The sequence below is a fragment of the Serinus canaria genome, chromosome 9 (assembly GCF_022539315.1).
Source record: "Serinus canaria isolate serCan28SL12 chromosome 9, serCan2020, whole genome shotgun sequence".
Taxonomy (NCBI): domain Eukaryota; kingdom Metazoa; phylum Chordata; class Aves; order Passeriformes; family Fringillidae; genus Serinus; species Serinus canaria.
In genome coordinates, this window is record NC_066323.1 from 21,072,669 (window position 1) to 21,092,598 (window position 19,930).

The 19,930-nt window shown below is 45.1% G+C and overlaps 1 protein-coding gene across 3 annotated transcripts in view; it reads right to left on the reverse strand.

Annotated features, from left to right (window-relative positions):
* Positions 1 to 19,930, reverse strand: part of FARP2 (FERM, ARH/RhoGEF and pleckstrin domain protein 2) — a 71,702-nt gene extending 51,772 nt beyond the window's left edge. Inside the window, exons 1-2 of one of the 3 annotated variants that reach the window (XM_050978145.1) lie at positions 19,866 to 19,930; positions 14,763 to 14,986 (exon numbers count right to left, since the gene is read on the reverse strand). In XM_050978145.1, coding sequence (XP_050834102.1) covers positions 14,763 to 14,966 — 204 coding nt within the window. In that variant the 5' untranslated portion in view covers positions 14,967 to 14,986; positions 19,866 to 19,930. Of the gene's footprint in view, positions 1 to 14,762; positions 14,987 to 19,196; positions 19,411 to 19,865 lie in introns of those variants that run through there. The other 2 variants (XM_050978144.1, XM_050978146.1) reach the window with 2 other exon arrangements.

A 19,930-nucleotide genomic window follows, 5' to 3' on the forward strand; every position in this document is an offset into this window, starting at 1 on the left:
AAGAGATCATAGAAACTAATTGCTTTTGTAAGGTGTTTTACGAGGGGCAGGAGGACTTCTTGCACCTGGCTCAGTTTTTCTCTGTTTGTTATTTTACCTTTTATTAAACCTTTTTGTTTCCAACACTGCAACAGAAGCCATCCTGCTGATTTTTATGCCTCCAAAGGTAGCTGAGCTATCTCGGGTGAGTAATAGACCTCCAAGAGCTTAGGAGACCTGGCTGGAAGAGGCTACTATTCCTACAAAGAATATTCACATTGTTCTCATCACTGTAACACACAAACATCTAATATACAAGACTCCATCCAAAAATCCTTCACAGAACCAGAGGAACTGAAGCTGACAGGGGCCACTGGAGGTCACCCACCCCCAGCCTCCTGCTCCCAGCAGGGTCAGCAGAGAGCTGAGGAGAGCAGCTGCGAGCTATTTGCAGCTCCCTCAATAAACCCACACGTTTGTTTGTGTAGCTGAGTGCTGTGGCCTGGAGCAGGAGCTGCCAAAGCCCTGCTCCACACAGACCCTCACTCCTTCCCACACCAGGAACCCCAGAGCCAGCCACAGCCTTTGCACCAAGCGGGCTGGAAATGCCTGAGGACAGCGGGAACCCAACCAAACCTCCTCTCACACCACGCTGCCTGGGGAACCCTTCCCATGAATCTCTCCCTCGACCAACTCACTCACAAACACTTTCTGAGAGCCAAGTTAGGGCCAAGGCCACAAACATCAGCAGAAGCAGCTACAGGAGAGACCAGGAGACTTCCACAGTGACACTTGGGCTGCTGGTTCAGTCACCCAGCTTGCTCTCAGCACCTCTGACTGCAGCAGGCACCAGGAGGAAACCAGCACTTCTGACCCACACATCAGCCCATCTGCATCACCCAGCAAGGAATCCAAAAGGCTGTCACAGCACATCCCAGCAACACACAAAACCTAGCAGGGTGCAGCAGGAGCTGCATGGCCACAAAGCAGTCCCCCAGCTGTGGGGACAGGGTGTGGCACCATTCGGGATGGATGACTGGGTTATCCAGCAGGATACACTGACAGCCTTGATGCCACTGTGGTTTTGTTCATTTGGAAAAGTCCAGTGATGGAAGACTCTATGACTTTCCCATCAAAGCAGGCACAGAGTCCTGTAATGACTCTACAAACTCAGAATAGTTCCTATTTTAAAAGTATTAGGCACTATAATAAATTATCACAGTCACAGGACGATTTGGGTAGGAAGGGACCTTAAAACTCATCCAGTTCCACCCCCTGCCATGGGCAGGGACACTTTCCACTAGCCCAGGGTGCTCCAAGCCCTGTCCAACCTGGCCTTGGACACTTCCAGCCACAGCTGCTCTGGGCACCCTGTGCCAGGACCTCACCTCCCTCACATCAGGAAAGAATTTCACAGGGAAGAATTTTTTCTCAACATTTCATCTAAATCTACCCTTCTTCATTTTAAAGCCAAATCAGTAATAGAATTAGAATAATTCAATACAATGCAAATTAAAATATCTGAGAGCAAGAATGTGTTATTTTAGGCTTAAAAGATTTTTAAAAAAGGGGTATATTGGGGAAACAGTTTCACATGATTGAGGTGCACAAAAATTCAAAAGTAATCACCTCTTACAGGAAAAAGATATAAACTGTCAATGTTTTTACAACAGCGCAAATGCCTCTACAACTCTTAAAAAACCCTAAAATTTCATAGAGAAAAAGTCTGACAGCACTGCAGTGCTGCAAATCTGAAATAGCCTTGGTATCTGCAGTGGTGTGAGCAAAGCTGACTGAATGCAACCCTGGAACCTCAGAGAAAAGCACAGAAGCAGGACACAAGATGGGTTTGTACCTCTCACTCAGGCTTTCACCAGCCAGGGTACCTGTAAGAGCAGCCACAGCTTCAGTCAGGTGAATTCATCTGGTGCAAACATAAATCATTCAAAAAGTTTCTTGGTATCACACTGGCTCAGGCCACTAATGCTGAAACCCCTAAATAAAACTGCAAGTCAGGAGAAATTATACAGTTCTCAGTGACTGCAGATGGTACAGAGATGCCAGGCTGAGTGCTGACATGGTACATGAATATGAGCACTCATCTCTTTTTCTGAACAGGTTTTGTGATATCTAAAAAGGTGTTTTCTTGGGAAGAATACAGTTGCATTCTTTTAGTCAAAATCTGTGCTGCCAGAAGACTCTGTGGGTATGGGTTTTGGTTTTTAAATGGTGACAATGAAATAAGGAATGATACAGGCAATGGCAAACCACATCTCCAGGAAATTACATTCTCTCTCTGGGGCCTCCTGCATGTTTCCCATGCAGGTTACAGACTCTGCCACAGGAGATATTTATGCCTGGAGAAATGAAATCAAGTTTTTTTTTTTTTTTTTAATTTTTAACTGAAACACATTTCTTGCTCTTCACAGAATAACCAGGTTGGAAGAGACCTTAAAGCCCATGGAGTCCAACCCAGCCCCAACACCTCAACTCAACCCTGGCACATCCAGGCTTTGTTAAACACACCCGGGGATGGTGATTCCACGACCTCCCCAGGCAGCCATTCCAGAACTTTATCACTCTTTCTGTTAAAAACTCTTTCCTAATATCCAATCTCAATTTCCCTTGGTGCAGCCTGAGACTGTGTGCTCTGGTTGTGTCAGGGCTGCTGGAGAAAGAGCCCAGCCCCAGCTGAGCACAGGCACCTTTCAGGAGCTGTGAGAGTGATGAGGGCACCCCTGAGTCTCCTTTTCTCCAGGCTGAGCACCCCCAGCTCCCTCAGTCATTCCTCAAGCTCCCTCAGTTTCTCTCCAGTGGACTCTGCTATGGATTTGTGCATAAATCTTAAAATAGGAACAGAAGGAAATCTCCTCAAATCTAGTAGGAGCCTTGTTTTTTAAGGTCCATACCCACACAACTGTAATTGCACACCTCCTTTTCCCAGGCCCCACAGAAGGGAACACTTTTCAGCCAGCAATGTTTGTGGGGAGGCAGCAATACCCTGACCAACCTCATGTGCAGAAAATGGGACATGCACCTTGTTTTTTCTTGGTACAAACCTTTAGAAACCTCCAAACAGAACATGTCTTGTGACCCAGGTCCCTGATTTCTCATTCATGAAACAAAAATCAATTTTGGTTCCAACAACCACCTTTTGTTAGAACTGACACACTTGGATTAACTCCTGAAAGATGCCTGCTAACAATCAGACAAGTTTTACAGCCAAACTGTGCTGCACTGATCAAGGAATCTGTGTGCAGGGCTAGTTCCATACAGGCATTAAAATTATCCTAACTGGATTCTAATGCACAGCTTTCTTCCTTTTCAACTGAGCCATGTCTCCTGGCTCCATCAAGTTCCGTGCCTGAATACAATCTAGCTGCCTTCATCTCTCCCAAAAAAAAAAGAGGCCTTATGGCACAGATCCCTGGCACTTCTCTCCTTCCACTGTCAAGTCCATGCTCCTCCAAGAGAAACTGGAGATGAAGAAATTTAGATGGTTGGAGCTAGAAGCACTTGGCAACCAATTAAATTATAAATGTGCCATCCAAATGTTAAAAACGTAAAATAATTTTGCTTGGGCTACCAACTGTAATTTTGGGTGTCATTTACAATGAAAAGCTGAGAAAAACCTCAGTTTAAGCTCAGTATCATTTTGCATCCTTCAAAGGATAAATGTCACATTTTGAAAGAACAGTATTAATTTTATTTTAAAATAAAAATGGGGTTCAAAAGCTTGAGACAGAACACATTCTTTTATTATTTTGCCTCAAATTCTTTGGGAAAACTCCTCCTAAAACTATTTGGTTCCTCAAGTTGTTTACTGCATTTATAACCATCCTTTTCAAAGAGCTGAACATTTTGCAGTAGACAGAAATGAAAGTAACATAGTGGGCAGCTCCATGTCATTGTTTAATTTGCATAAAAGCAGCACAAAGCAAAATATTTGAAGTAATTCCTTAATTACTGTAATTTTGACATCAGGGCAAGTAGCTGCATGAATGCATTTCATAAAGGTCCTGCTTTCAATACAAATTCACAACATGGCATACTTTCCATTCCAAACTTCTCAATTACCCTTTATTTTCTGCCAAGACAATGACTACTGATATTGCTGAATTATTTCACATTTTAAAAAAAGAAGAAAAAATTGGGCAAAAAAACCAAACAGGCAGTTAACAACAGCTTTCCTTGGTGACCCTGATCTAACTGTACTGTAGATAATTTTAATAAGTCATCATTAGAAGACTGATAAGTAGAATAGATTTATTTCAAATTGATTTCTATAGTGACATCAAACTTTAAAAGTTGCCTCAGCTGTGCAAGTGCCACCAGGTGCCCTGACAGCCAGTCATGGCACAGAGAGCCCTGTGTGGCAAGAGAAACCCCAAACCAAACCCCAAAACCCTCTCAGTGCTAAGAGAGCATCAAACAGGAACAACCATTCCCAACTGAAGGTTCTTTCCTCAAGAAGATATCTCTATTTTTTACTTTATCAGAAGAATAAACATACCTAATGTTAGGAATGCTTAGGACAAAGGAATAAAATATAAATAATTTCTTTAAAAGCAGTAACAGCAGTTATTTTTGTTTTACAAAACAACGTAATCACATTGTGATTACATTGGTTTGGGTGGGAAGGGAACTTAAAGTCCATCCAGTCCCACCCCTGCCATGTGCAGGGACACCTTCCCATAGCCCAGGCTGCTCCAAGCCCTGTCCAACCTGGCCTTGGACATTTCCAGGGATCCAGGAACAGCCACAGTTTCTCTGGGCACCCTGTGCCAGGGCCTCACCTCCCTCACAGGGAAGAATTTCTTCTCAACATTTCATCTAAATCTACCTTTCTTCATTTTAAAGCCAAATTAGTGATAGAATTAGAATAATTTAACACAATGCAAATTAAAATATCTGAGAGCAAGAATGTGCTATTTTCCACTGTCCCAGGTTGCTCCAAGCCCTGTCCTACCTGGCCTTGGACAATTCCAGGGATCCAGGGGCAGCCACAGCTTCTCTGGACACCCTGTCCCCAGGGCCTCAGCACCCCCCAGGGAACAATTTCTTCCCAATATCCCATCCATCCCTGCCCTCTGGCAGTGGGAAGCCATTCCTCCTTGTCCTGTCACTCCATGCTTTGTCCCCAGTCCCTCTCCAGCTCTCCTGGAGCCCCTTTAGGCATTGGAAGGGGCCCTGAGGTCTCTCTGGAGCATTCTCCTCTCCAGGTGAGCACCCCCAGCTCTCCCAGCCTGGATCAAGCCCTTGGAGCATCTCCATGGTCTCCTCCAGACTCACTCCAGCAGATCCATGTCTTCCTGATGAGGTCTCACCAGAGCAGAGGGGACAATCAAGCCCAGTGTTATTTGCTATTTTCTCAAATATCACTCCTACAGGGCAGATCCCCTCTCTGCCATAATCTCTGAGAAAAACAAACTCATAGCTTAGGATTTTGAGCAGACCATAGCTCAATATTTTCAAAATCAAGGCTTCCTCTCTGCCTCCCAAACTTGTCTTCCAGAACATCTTAACTTTCTGCTTCCACATACTTTAATTTAAAAACCAAAACCTCCCATATTTTCCTAAGGACTAGTACTCTCATCTTCCAAAACTGGCAAGCTGTTCCTTGCTCCAGCTTTCCAAAAAAGAAATCCACTTTTGGCAGCAGATAAGCTGGAAGGGAAAATCAGTCCAAAAGTCAAGAGTTTGGAAAAAAAAGTTATAAAGCTGAGGTACAGAATGGAAACTCTTGTGCAGCCAGAGCCACTGGACCCTAGCACCAGCAAGCACCTTGGATTTTTGCGTCACAGAAATCTGCATCTGTCAGGAGACCAATTCCTCTAGTAAATAGTGGATGTGCATGAGAGGCAGAAGTTTAGGTTTGACATCATCACTCACAAGCAGCCAACACAGAGCACCCTGTGAATGGCCAAGGCAAACTAAACTGATTTAAATAAAGGCCATTTCAATACAGATTTTTATTGGTTTTTCTTCTTCAGGCCACTTTAAAAGTTTTCCTAATGAAAAAGTGATTTTTCACTTAATGGCAAATTTAAAAAAATAGACAATTTGCAACTAAACATAGATTTGTTATTTCCTTTCCTAATCAGAAATATGCAAACATTTTGGTGAGTTTATAGCTCTGTTTATCTCCAACCCTTCTGTAATCTGTTAGATCTCTGTCCAAATGAAGCGTGAGACAGAAAAAACACCCTCAAAACTCCCTGTAAAATAATCATCATTAATGGCCACATGTAAACAAAACTGCATTTCTGAATACAGGGTGGACATTAGAATCCTTATTAGAAAGAAGGAAATAATCTAATGTGGCAAGGAGTACCAGTCATCAACTTTGTGCTTTCATGGCTGAAACAAGATGACCTTACAGTTCCATATCTAGTATTCAATCTGCAGACTGGAAAAGCAAGAAACAACTGCCTTCCTTTTCAGTCCTTTATTAGTTTCCTCAATTTTGATTGGAATTAGTGACTCCAATGAAAATACTCCCTGATTCCCCACAAAAACAAGCACCAGGTAACAACTCTGCCAAACACTGTTTTCATGTGCTCAGCTAAATGCCTAAATACTATTTTATTTTGAACATCTAAAAATAATTTGAAGCTTCAATTCTTTCAATTTTTCTTTTAGCTCTTTGTGAAGAAGAGGGTATTTTAAATACATTTATTTTATCCACCTTCTATACTGACAGATCCAAACTACAGGTTACTCCACTAAGGCCACACCAAGAATATTCTGCAGAGCATTTAACAGCTTACAGAGCACAGGATGCAGCTTCATTATCACAAAATGAGATAGAGTGCACTTTGATCTTGAAAGTTCTTCTTTATGAAAGAGAAGTTATTATGTTACAGAAAGAAGAATTATTGTGTTACAGTATTTCCACACAGCACTGAAGTATCATTTACTTAACTATGGAAGCTGAAAACCCGAATAAAAATCTCAGAGCTATTTTAAGTTCCATTATTACACTCCTTTTAGGCTTTTTTTGTTTAGGAAAAAAATAAAATTCTAAGACTCTCTCCCCATGATTTTTTTTTTTCTTTTTGTCCTAGGATTTCAGTGGTTGGTTTTGATGTGGTTTTGTTAGGGTTTTTTTAAGCAGAATCCACAGCCAGACAAATTATTCTAGAAATGGAAGCCTCTGGCTCATTTAATTAAGGCTAGCTTTAAAATTATGATCATTTAAAGGATCATTTAAGGCAATGTCAAAGCACTGAACCAGCTCTACCCAACAAACAAGCTTTTCCAGAGTGGCTAGACTTGCTGGATGCCTGAAAGTAGGAAAACAACAACTGGTTGACATGGGAAGGCATTCCCAAAAGAGAATTACATGAATGAGACTGGAAAATGTATGCTTGGGTAGAGAGCACATAGAGGCAAAAAATGGTCCTAAGTTTTTAGAAATGGTGGTGTCCTGAAATACCTGGACTACTTGGAATAAAAGTGCTGTAGACTACCTGGGGAAGAAGTCACATTCATTAACACCGTGGGCCACATCCTTGGACAGAGTTTCACAGGTACTGCTGGATGATTTGGCACCAGGGTTCCTGCTTGTTAATAATTAAACATTCAGGTGACAACAGTGACAGTATCACAGAGAGGAGCAGCTTTGGGGTAGCTGATCCCAAATTCAGGTTCATACCAGAAAGCCTAAGCACCTCCTCTGTTCACACAAGCTAATAAAGAGAAGGAATGAGAAGTCAGGAGAGTGATCTCAATTTTTCCCCCTTGAACTTTGTTCCTTGCACAAACCCCTGAGCCTTCCTACAGCCATTCCCTCAGGCCTGGCCACCCCACACACTCAGAGGGCTGGTGCTCCTGGGACCTTGCACAGCTTCATTTCACAGACATGTATATGCACATAAATAAAACTCTATATTTTTAAGTCATTTTAAACATAGAAAATACTCTGTTTTCCTCTGTTCATAAAAAAAACCAAAACACCACCTCACTAAAATTGCAAGTCTTTCTCCATTAATTATGATCTTGCCTCAAAACTATCATCTATGCCCCACATTCACCAGATTTGATCTGGGTTTTCATAGAATTACAGAATAGTTCAGGTTAGAAATAACTTGAAAGGCCATCTCATTCCAACTCCTACCATGGGCAGGGACACCTCCCACTATCCCAGGATGCTCCAAGCCCTGTCCAACCTGGCCTTGGACACTTCCAGGGATCCAGGGACAGCCAAGCTTCTCTGGACACCCTGTCCCAGGGTCTAACCACCCTCCCAGGGAACAATTCCCTCCCAATATCCCATCTATCCCTGCCCTTTGGCAGTGGGAAGCCATTCCCTGTGTCCAGCCACTCCAGAACCTTGTCCCAAGCCCCTCTCCAGCTTTCCTGGAGCCCCTTCAGGTGCTCAAAGACCTCAGCAAGGGCTCCCCAGAGATTTTCCTTCTCCAAGCTGCACAATCCCAATTCTCCCAGCCTTCTCTCCTAGGAGAGGTGTTACAGCACCCAGGGACTGTACTTCCCCTGAAAGGTGTTAGGCTACTCCAGGCTACTGACACTTTTTTGAGGAAATCTGCCCAAAGGAAATCGTTTAAAACATCTAGAGGACAGTTATGACAGACTCTTGGATAACAGACAAATACAAATTGGGTATTTTTACAGAAAAGGCCAAAACTCCCTTTTTGTTTTGTGCAAAACTGAAATGGTACCAGCTGTCCTAACATCACTCCCCACTGTACTTTGAGCAGAGGTGGTGATGGATTAATAAATACCTACAAGCCAGATTAGATAAGGCCAAGCTTTTCTAACTTCCCCCTTGCCAGCAGGGGTTTCCTACACCACTGGCTTCAGGCTGCCTGCCTAAGAAGTGGGCTGAGGGCACAGCAACACTTTTCCTTCATTATTTCAGTTGAAGATGTGTCAGACAGCTCTAATAGTCTCCACAAAGCTTTGGGGTTTTTTCCCTTTTCTAACTCTTGTTTTTATTAATGAATAACTGCTCAATCAGAGCGAGGGGCCCACCCCCCTCCCATATCCAACCCTCCAGCCTTGAACAGTAAATCTCTCATGCTAGGCATTGCCACCATAGCACAGCTTTTTAAATATTCTATATAATATGGTCTCTCTTTTACCCACTGCCCTTTCCAAACAGGAATTTGGTTGCAAGGAGAAAGGGCTGACACACAGGTGTGCATTTGCAACCCTGTTTAGCTAAATGCACATCCCCAAGTCTGTGTGCTCTGAAGCCTGAGAGTACCATGACACACAATCCTTGCTCAGCTCCAAGTCCCTTTTCCAGTAGGCACAAACCTAAAATTTCTCTGATCTGCCTCTCAGCACACTGAACTTCTGTAGCTGTCTTTGGCTGCCCGTGGGCTGATTCTTGGTTTGCTTTCTTCCCTTTCAGGCTCCCTATATTTTACAGAATTACCCATCTGTGGGCCCCACCTTGAATGCCACCCACACCCAAAAAAGGTTTAGAAAGTTTCCAGTGGACTTCTTATTTTTGGTTTTTTTGTCGAATACAGCATTTCCTACAGTCATTTTGCTGGAATGGCATAAGACTGATACAGCTGATTTTCACTATCCTACATTATGAAAAGAGAAACAAACACCTGCCTAGCCATACAAACTGTTATGAATTCAATTCACAACATTAATATTTCAAGGACTGTAATAACACTTGATCACCATTTTCCTAAATGGCTTCTGTGTCTTAAGATGGGTACACATAATCAACGTTTTGTACAGGGACATTCAGAGTGTTTTTTCTTTATTACAGTACAACTCAATTTTCTTTACATATGACACCTGCGGTCAAGAGAACTGTAAAATAATAATTTTGGCTTATACAATTTAAGTTCACATTTAAAAAAAAAATCAAAAAATACTTGAATGAACAAAACCCACACTCCAAATGTCTGTCAATAAAATGGCTGTGGTTTCACCTTTCCCCACCCCATACCGCATTCCTCCATAGCATCAAAAAAGTCAAGCTTCCAAACACAAAATGACAGGCCTAAAAAATATACAGTGGAATCAAACAGCACACAAAATGCAAAGCTTTAGTTACCTTCTTTTTAAACCCTGTAATAATTGCAAATTTAAAAGAGTGAATTACTAACTTTCTCTTCTGAGGTCAGATAAAAATAAGTCCTAAGGCAGCTTATTTGCCATATTTAGGAGACTCAAACTGAAGCAATGACAAACATCTGGCTATGATTCTTTCTGGAATTTTGACTATTTCTTCCTGGCTAGGGAAGAAAAACACTGTGAGCTGACCAACAGCACCTCGATTCCTCCAGCACAGCACTTAATAGGATTCAGCAGCAGACTATCCCTTGACTCCTCACATATTTAAGCTGTTAATACTTTCACAGCACAGAGGGGCAAAGCCTTCATGCAAGGAAGGTCTAAGCAGGCACAGGGAGAGCCAGGCAGAGGCAGGAGGGCACAAGTGCCAATGCCAGAGCCAGGACTGGGCTGCCTGGCCCACCAGCAGCATGCCTGGGGCTCCTCAAGTGTTTTTCAGTGCCCACAGCATCATCCCAGCGTTTAATATACACATGTTTCTTACTTAAAATTACTCAAAAACAGCAGTTAAAAGTTGCATCACTTCTGCATCACCCGCATGAAAGTTCTTGGGGGCACTAAAGCTACCAAGATGCTGTTACTAAGAGCAGCATTTGCCATGTGCAGGAGTGGGAAACACTCCCCAAAGCGTGGGAAGGATATTGCAGTCAGATTGCTTCCTCTGCCATCCCAAAAACTTCCTGCAGCCCCAGCCCAGCTCCTGACTTCAGGGCCTCCAATGGCTGGTCAAAAACAATGGGCATCCCAGGGGAAGCCACTTTCATGGCACTTTTTCAATCACAGATAACTGCAAACTGCACAGAAACCAGACTAACCAGAGTTATTCTACTCCATGTTAAACATGAGGATGGAGAGTAACTTTGCACTTTTATTAATGCAATTTATAAATTTCAGTAAGCCAAGGAAGAGCCCAGCAAAGACCCTATCACTGTCAGGGTAATCATCAAGTACACATTTTCAGTTTAGTACAGAATAAACCACTTTAGTTTTGCAGTAATGTAACAGTTGTGCAGGGTACATCAATGAACACCAAAGCAGACAAGAGCAGTGAGAGGACACTAATTAATAAGGAAATAAAGGGGGAATTACAGTGTAATCTTATCTAACTAGCCTGTTCTCAAGAATGGCAGTGGAGTGAAGCATCTCCCTGCTAGGAGTCCACCCCTGTCAGAGGGAGAAGGACATCTCAGACAGCATGGCAGGGATGCAGAACATCATTACTGCATTGCATTAAAAAAAAATTTAAAAGAACACACTTCTGTTCTCAAAACAACCCCACAAAGATTAGCACAAAAGAAAAAAATTCTAGTTTAAATTTTCCCTTAGAGTGGAACAGGCAGGCAGACCCTGTTATAAAATGTACAAATATTTTTGATAGCCAAATTTCATCTGACATCCAAGCAGAAGGAGAAGAGGAAGTACATGCCATTGAAAAAGAACCAAGTTCTCCCCAAACAATTCAGTAAACTTGAAGCATAATAATATAAACTACTTTTTCTGGGGCACTTCCTCATAGCATAGAGAATATTTCATGTAAAAGAATTTCCTAAATGACACATATCACACAGGCCAAATATTAAACATCATCTGCTGGCAGCAATTCCATTAAATGTCATTTTGGTGAATTCAACCCAGCCCAGACCCTTTTACTTAAGAGTCTGCCACATTTTTGTGCTGATCAAAAGCCTCCAAGTTTAATCTCTTCAGAAAATCTGGAAAGCTGGCAGAACTTCTACTGTAAAACCCTGATTACTTTGAAGTGTGAACTACATTGAATTTGCCAATCATTCATTTCATAGTCTGCAAAAACACCCTTTGGACAGACTTAGTTTGGAAAGAAGAGGCCAGGTACCCCATGAAATGGCACATGCAAGATTTGAGCTGACTAAACAAGCTGGCTGTAAAAAGGGAAAAAAAACAACTCATTGAAATAACGAATATTGCAGCCTAGCTTTGAATGTATAAGTTTCATTCTCTCTGCTGTTTTGGAAGGGAAAGGAGAACCCATAAATAGCCCATTTTCAGTTGTTTTAAACTCCAGAAAACATTGAGTATTTCTCCATCCCCTAACATTCAAATCAGATTCACTGGAGAAAGGCTCTCCCAACATACTTTAAAGAATAATTTCCTCTTAGTAATTAATGAAATTCCTACTTAGAAATCAAACCTTATGAAACAGATGGGCAAAATGGAAAGAGCCAGTGGACTTAAAAGGTGGTAGAATGTAGCTATGTGGAACTTTTAGCCAACTGTTCCAGGTACACCAATAACATAAAGAAAACACTGTTCTTTCCCATTTTGTTCTCTCTCCATCCATTACATCACTCTGTCAGTCTCTTTCCTTGCTCTTTGGCAACTTAAAAAGTCAAGTGGGCTACCAACTCCTGCCAGGAGAGAAGCAACTGTTTTAAACACATCTTGGAGAAAGGAAGGGATGACAAGGTAAAGCTGCATGGATTAAGTTGTTCACTCTGTTCATCCCATATGGTTAAAAGTGCTACTGTGGCTCATTTTAGGCAGGAAGGCAATAAACAGGGCTACTGCATCAGGTTCCCCACCACACTGCACAGGGAAGGGTTTCTCCAGGAGCTGATCCTACACTCAGTCTATCCTCCCATTGACACACCACTTTTCCCAGTAAAAAGTCACTTGCCATAGTTCTTACAGACAGAAAAATGATTTTTCTCAAAATCATTTGGTGGAAAAAAGCCCCAACCACCTTTTGGGATCACCCACATCTCCCCACGCCAGCACTGCCAAAACCCCATGGGAAAGGCCTGTGTGCCACTGAACTGACAAACTGCTGACCTGAATCAAAGACAAACCCCACCACATCACATCTTGTGTTCACATCTAGTGACAAAAATTACAAAAGCAAAGAGAAGTGGGCAAGTGGCATGGCAATCTGAACCTGCACTCCTCCAGGACAGCTGCTTGGCCACCAGTTTCTCTAACTACTTTTTGAAAAATTACTGTGCTAGCACACACCACCTATTCAGCAATGTCCCTGCCTTGTCCTAATTCCTGTCCTCAATCCCAAGTGAAAAATTCCCATTTTCCATGACAAACAGCAGTCAGCAGTCCCTGCTATCCCAGCAACTCACCAAAGAAATCAGGCAGATGGTCACAGTTTAATACCTCATGCCTGTTTTCTATCATTTGCTACCTTATTTAGCCAAAACTGAAAGGCCATGGAGGCAGTGTTAGCTGGACTGTAATGCCACAGCTGCTGACTCTGGACCTTTTTGTGCTCAATGCTCTGAAGCTGACCCAAGGCTGACCCCTTTTCCTCATCACTCACAGCGTCAGGCATGAGGTTTCTAAGTTTTTCAGTTCCAACTGATCTCATCAAGAAAAGCAGCACAATATTAATTATGGCCTCAGCATGCTAGTGCCTGAATTTGGGTGTTTCTGTGGGTGCCATAATCAGAGAGAGCTTTCCAGGTAAAGAAAACTAAGATACCTCCTAATTATGGTTAACACATACAGCTGAAAGCCCCACAAACCTGGCCTTGCACTGACTTTCAAAATTAGAGAGCTGAGGGTGTTGCTTGGGGTTTTTTTTCTTTCGTGAATCAAAACACAAAAGCACCATCTACATCAACTTGGAAAAATAAATAAAATTATCCTTCAAAAGAACCAAAGTCAGCGGATTTTGTAAAAAAATATTCTAACATAATAAAAAGGGGAAAAAGAGGCTTTTGTGTTCTATGTGGTACATGAGGGATGGGTGGGTTTGCAGCACCAGACACTCTGTGCCCAAGTGGAAGGATACAGGCACAGCCTCACTCTTACAAAAACAAAACAAAAAAAAAAAAACAGACTTCATGTCTGAGACTTGAACAGCTGGACAGAATCTGAGGAAGACATCCCCAAATCCACTACTTCTCCAGAGTTCCACAGACATCTTTTTCACTCTGTTTGAAAAACCCTTTTTGAGTCTATGCAACAAACTAAGGCTCCAAGTGATAATTATAAATTACTGATTACAGTTCGATACTAATGCAGAATATCTGATAGCTGAGTATCTTCACTACAACACAGTTGTTTTATAACAGCAGATCTCAGGCAAACTAGAATTAAACTCTGAGGTTAATGCTGAAAATGTAACAAGAATTGGAAGAAAAGAAAAATTGTTTCAAAGCAGAATTTTCCTAATTTGTGCATGGCTTCTATGTCTTATGGCAGATTTCCCCAAGCATACTTTTAAATAAACATTTTCAGAAACACTGAACTGACACTGCTTTGGTGCATCCCTCCTAAAGCGTGCTGGCAATCAAAGACTTTCAAATAGGAGCAAGTTTACTTGGAGAGGATACAAAGCATTAAAATAATTAATATAAAGCAGTAACTATGGCAAAGCTCTTCTGCTCTCCCAGCTGCCAAATTGACAAAGCTGCATGTGGCTCAGGAAGCAAGAACATTTTGGCAGGAGATAGTTGGTGCTCCCCCAAAGCAAACAACAAATAAAGACTCTCCTTACAGTCTGTGCTTGTATTTAAAGTCTGTTAAAAACACAAAACATCTGTTATACTTGAAAGATTTTAAAAAACAAGCCATGCTGCTGCTATCACTGCTTGTAAGCAGGTAAATCCCAACGGGAATCTTCATTCAGATATTGCCTCAAAATGTCTCAGCTCTCTACAGAGGCACATCCTTGGGAGCTTTAAATTCTCAGAGGCTCAGTGTACTTGAACTCAGGTTTAAATATCTCTTACCTCAATGTCAAGAACTTCCACTGTGCTGTCCAACATCTTGATTTTGACGGGGAGGTCGCGCTCGTGCGCCTTGGCAGGCGATGATGCCATGGCAGTCAGGACGTTCTGTCCTGGCTCCAAGGTACTCACTCCTGAGCTCTTCTGGGCACCCAAACGAGAGCCCGGCGTCTGCAGGACCCTGTAGGTTCCTTCTATCTCTCCCATCTTCCAACAGCAAGCAGAGTCTGTAGAAACATGGAAGAAAACAGAGGGTTAGGGTTACAGCCTGAAAGATTTTACACTGACATTGTGGATGAAAATACCACCCACTGAAGGACTATCACAAAATCCTTATTTAACACTCTTTATCCCACTAGCAAAATCAGTAATAAGGTTAATGAAGCTCTGGAGAGGGCTTGGAGCAACCTGGTCTAGTGGAAGGTGTCCCTGCCCATGGGAGAGGTTGGAACAAGATGAGATTTAGGGTCCTTTCCAACCCAAACCATGCTTTAATGACTAAAATCCAACAGCTGGGAAGAAAAAGCAGGAAGAAAAACGAACCATTCTGAAGCACGGTTAAGAAATGGGGTAGTCAAACCTGTGCCCTCTCAACATGAACATTTTTGTTTCTGACAAGGTTTTTCTGCTGATGAGCCTCCTCCCACCAGCAGCATGAGCACTGGGCACAGAGAAGGGCGAGGCAGGTGCTTCTCATGGGTACCCAACCATCCCACGGACTGCACACCGAGATAACAAGAACTATTAACTTGCTGCATCCCCAAAATGATGACTCATGCAAAACCTTAACTGCTGGCAGCTCAGAGCCTCCATCAGGCACTGCTGAGGAACAGCTCCTCACCTCACTAGGAAATTTGTGCTATACCCAGATTAAATCAGTGGACACTCACTAGTGTCCATCTCTCAGTTACAGAGATGGACACTAGTGAGTGTAGGCTGACTCCTACACAGGAGTCTTGCTGTCACGGCTTGGTGGCAGCTGTGCAGAGCAAACCTTTAATTTGACATGGGGAAAACATCCCATGAGGCTGTCCTCAGCTCTCCCATGACAGCAGAGCAGTGGTGACATTTGCATGGGGAACCACAGTGGGGACCACAGGAAGGTGAGGCCTCTGTGCTCAGAGTGCAGCACAGCCCCTGCCCCATGCCCACCGCTGGCACCGAGCATTTGGCAGCAAGGTGCAAGGCACCCAGCAGGAGCACACAGGGAGGCTCCCTGGGCCTTCTGGGGGAATTACCCAAACACCACACTGTGTCCCAACAGCCCAGAGTGTGTGGGTACTGCAGTGGGACAGCCTTCACATCCAAAGGAGTGACAGGTTATTGTTTTGTAGAAAAAGTGTTTTGTCAGAAAAGAAGAGAGGCAGCTCACGACAACACTCCTTTGTCTCTCTGTGCTCAGAGTAGGTAGGCAGCCTACTCCAAGGATCTGAATGAAGCCAGCCCTAGATGTCCTTACAAATTACTTGGGGGTGGTTTATGTTTTCATTCTCACACAAATCAAGACTGGTCAAATGTCTTCCTAGCTTGCAGCCCTGTGCATTTTAACATTTTGGGGGTTTTACTTTTATACTTGTTGATCCCTGTAGAAATAAACTTATCCCAGAAGGGCAGACATGTCTCCCCACCTAATCATACCCACCACAAGACTTGTGTGGCCTCTGAGCCCCTGCAGAGCCCTGACCAAGCAGCACAGCTGAGACCACCCAGAGATGCCACCAGCCTCCCAGATGACAGCATGCAACAAGAAAGTGTGACAATCAGGACTGGAAAAAGTCTCTGACATCATCAAGTCCAACCCCTAACCCAGCACTGCCAACAGCACCACTAAACCATGTCCCCAGGTGCCCCATCCACACATGTTTGAACACTTCCAGGGATGGGGACTCCACCACAGCCCTAGGAAGCCTGTCCCAATGCCTGACAAATCTTTCAGTGAATAAATTTTCCCTGATATAGAATCTAAATGTCCTCTGACACAGCCTGAGGCCATTTCCTCTTGTCCTGCCCCTTGCTCCCTGGGGGCAGAGCCTGACCCCCACTTGGCTGCACCATCCTGTCAGGGAGTTAGAGAGAGCTAGAAGGTTCCCCTGAGACTCCTGTTCTCCAGGCTGAGCTCCTCCAGCTGTGCCTCACCTGACTTGTTCTCCACCCTTCCCCAGCTCCACTACCCTTCTCTGGACATGCACCAGGGACCCAAAACCAAACCCAGCATCAAGGATGAGCTCAACCTTAAAAGTGGGCACACACTGCCCTGTGTCCAACCTCCCAGCTTTGGGTGACAAACAATCAGAAAGTTTCTTTCTTGGGGTGTTTTGTGTGTATTCTTTGGCTGAACTCCTTGGTTCGTGCAGCCACACAGCCAAGGAGAAACACTTTTAGGTCACAAATTTTAAAAGTACCCTAGAACAAAATTCAGAGGTGTAAACTGAGTATCTCTTTCTGCTAACTGCTAATCTGAAGAGAAACCACAGCTTGATCTGGTCATCTGTATCCCCTTGATGTCGTGTCCCTTATCAGGTAATTGCATGGTAAATTTTTGCTATTGGCATTCAGGAGCCTATGATCAACTGGAGCTGCCCAGGATCAGTCACACTCCTCACAGGGCTTTTTATTAGCCAGCCACTCCTAAAATTAGTGCTTCAGGAGCACTTCATTCCCTTCTGAATAAACAGCTCCTGGAAGAGACACACTCTGCAGTTACTCAAAAGGAAAAAAATGCAAGCAGCAACAGCCGAGGCAGGCAGAAGGAACAGCCCTGCAGAGACCTCAGCAGCCTCCCCTCCAGCTGGAGGCAGCTGCTTCCCCAAGGCAAGGCAGGCAGGCCACCCAAGGCCGGACTCAGGAGGGGCTCCTGGGCACTTTCTAGCTTTGGTCACCAGCCAGGAGAGACCAAAGCCATACCAAACAGAAATTGCACGTGTCAAAGTCCTTCCCCACGGGTGGAAACAGAATAAGTGAACTCAGTGGGGCTTGATCTCACGTCCTACTGGTGACATCTTCCTAAAAATATTTACACCAGCCAATATTCAGATTTCAAAGGTCAACCAAGCACTGGGCAGAACACACGATGTGCAGAAGCATGATGCCAGAAGAGCAGTGGCCTGCTGTGCCAGCTGGGAGCATTTCCCCTGTGCCATATCCTGCTCCCTCCCAAGGCACCCCACTGATGCCACCACAACTGCTGACAATCCCCAGACAGCCCAGTCTGCTCCCTCTGCCTTCAGCACCCAATGTGTGAGGAGTGTTCACCAAGCCAAGCACTATCTCCAGTTTCACCACCACAGCTACATATCATGTTTTAAGTCCTCTGACTACATATGACATTTCTGGACAAAAACCACAGTGTCATGGCTCAGGAAACAGTGCTGTTCAAGGGGCTGACTACACGAAAGGAGGAGGAAAATGAGCTAGAGACAGGCTGCAAGCTCCAAGAACACAGAATTTCTACAGGCAGAGCAGAGCATCCCACTGAGAGCCTCCTGCCATGGGTGAGCCACAACAAGATCTCAACAATGCCAAACTAAAATATAATATTACCACAACACTGGTGCTCTGGGATAAAAAAATCTTCCTTGCATTGCCTCTCCCTGAACTTGCTTGCACCTAGTGTTTATCCTGATAATTTCCTACAATCTGGGACCAAGCACCAAAGCTAAATCTGCTCCCTGAAGCACAGTGACCAAATGAGTGTTGCTCTCAGCCCTAAATGAAGGAGCAAACAAAACAAAATAACAAAATTTGCAAAATTTAGATAGTTGTATATAATCTTTTTTTTTTTTTTTTTTTTTTTTACTTTTTGTAACAGGTACTTTTTGAAATAGCTTTTAAGTCACAATGAGTTTCATCTCCTACTTGAATAGAATAAACACCTTTTTCAGAGGCAAGACAGCGTTTTCAGCTACCAGCAATCTGGAAAGGCAGCTTATACCCGAGGATACACAAGATCACAGAATTACTGAGTGGCTTGGGTTTAAAGGGACCTTAAAGTCCACCGTGTTCCAACCCCTTGCCATGGGCAGGGACACCTTCCACTAGACCAGTTTACTTCAAGTCCCACTCAATCTGGCTTTGCACACTTGGATGACACCAATGGCTTTCCAAGGAACTCCTCTGAGACGGTGTCTTTTGGTCAGTGGCAGGGTCCATGCTCCATCCCTCACCCATGCAGGAGGCAGATCTGAAGTAACGCCAGTTTCCCAGGAGTGTGAGCAGCGTGGTCCCTGCCTTCCATGGGAAGGGATCGCAACACACGGAGCAGCAATGAAGTACAAAAGAGCAAACTTTTCTCTCAACTTTCTAAGCCACAGCCACCCGTTAGCACTGCTACAGCGAGCTGACACAAATGATGCACCACGACTCCACCACCGCAGCGAAGACGGGGAAGACACCGAGCGCTCAATGGTGAGGGGAGCGATGTGTCTCCCTGAGCCGTACCTCAAGCTCCCCTAGGACCCGGTCCCTGCTCACGGCCTCGAAGGGTTTCATGGCTCTCCCCCGCAGAGCCACACGCCGGCCGGGACGGAGCTGGATGGGCGGGGACAGCGGGCAATGTCCGCGGCCGGTGCCTGCCAGGTGAGCGGCGCCCAGCAGCGCTTCTCGGACCGAACAGCCGGGCCACGCAGGACGCTCCCGGCCCGGCTCCCCGCACGCTCCCGGTCAGGGTCCGGGCTGTGCCGGGGCGCGGCTGCCCCCACACTCGCAGCCCGACAGGGCAGTGGCGAAGCCGCCCAGGCCGGACCTGCGGCAGCCGCTACGAAGGGGCTCTCTGAGCCCCCGGGGAAGCCGCTCCCAAAGCCCCGGCAGCCCCCGAGCCAGAGCCCTCGTCGGGGGCTGGCAGAGCGCGGGGGGCAGCCGCCGTTCCCTTCCCCAGCCCGGCTCCCACACGAGCGCCGCGGGCCGGGGCCGCACGCCGGCAGCGGCGGAAGCGCGGCCGCGCAGGCGGGGCGGGCCGAGCCACCGGCCTGGGGCGCCGCTCGCCGGCAGCGCCGCTCCGGCCCCCTCAGCTCCGGCCCCCTCGGCTCCCGCCCCGCGCCCGCTCCCCACGCTCCGGCTCCGGCCCACTTCGGTTCGGTTCACGTCCCGGAGCCGCCGCCCCGCGCTCACCTCCAGGCCGGGCCCGCTCCGCCGCCGCCCGCGCTCACACCGGCCCCGAGCGGCCCCGCCCCGCC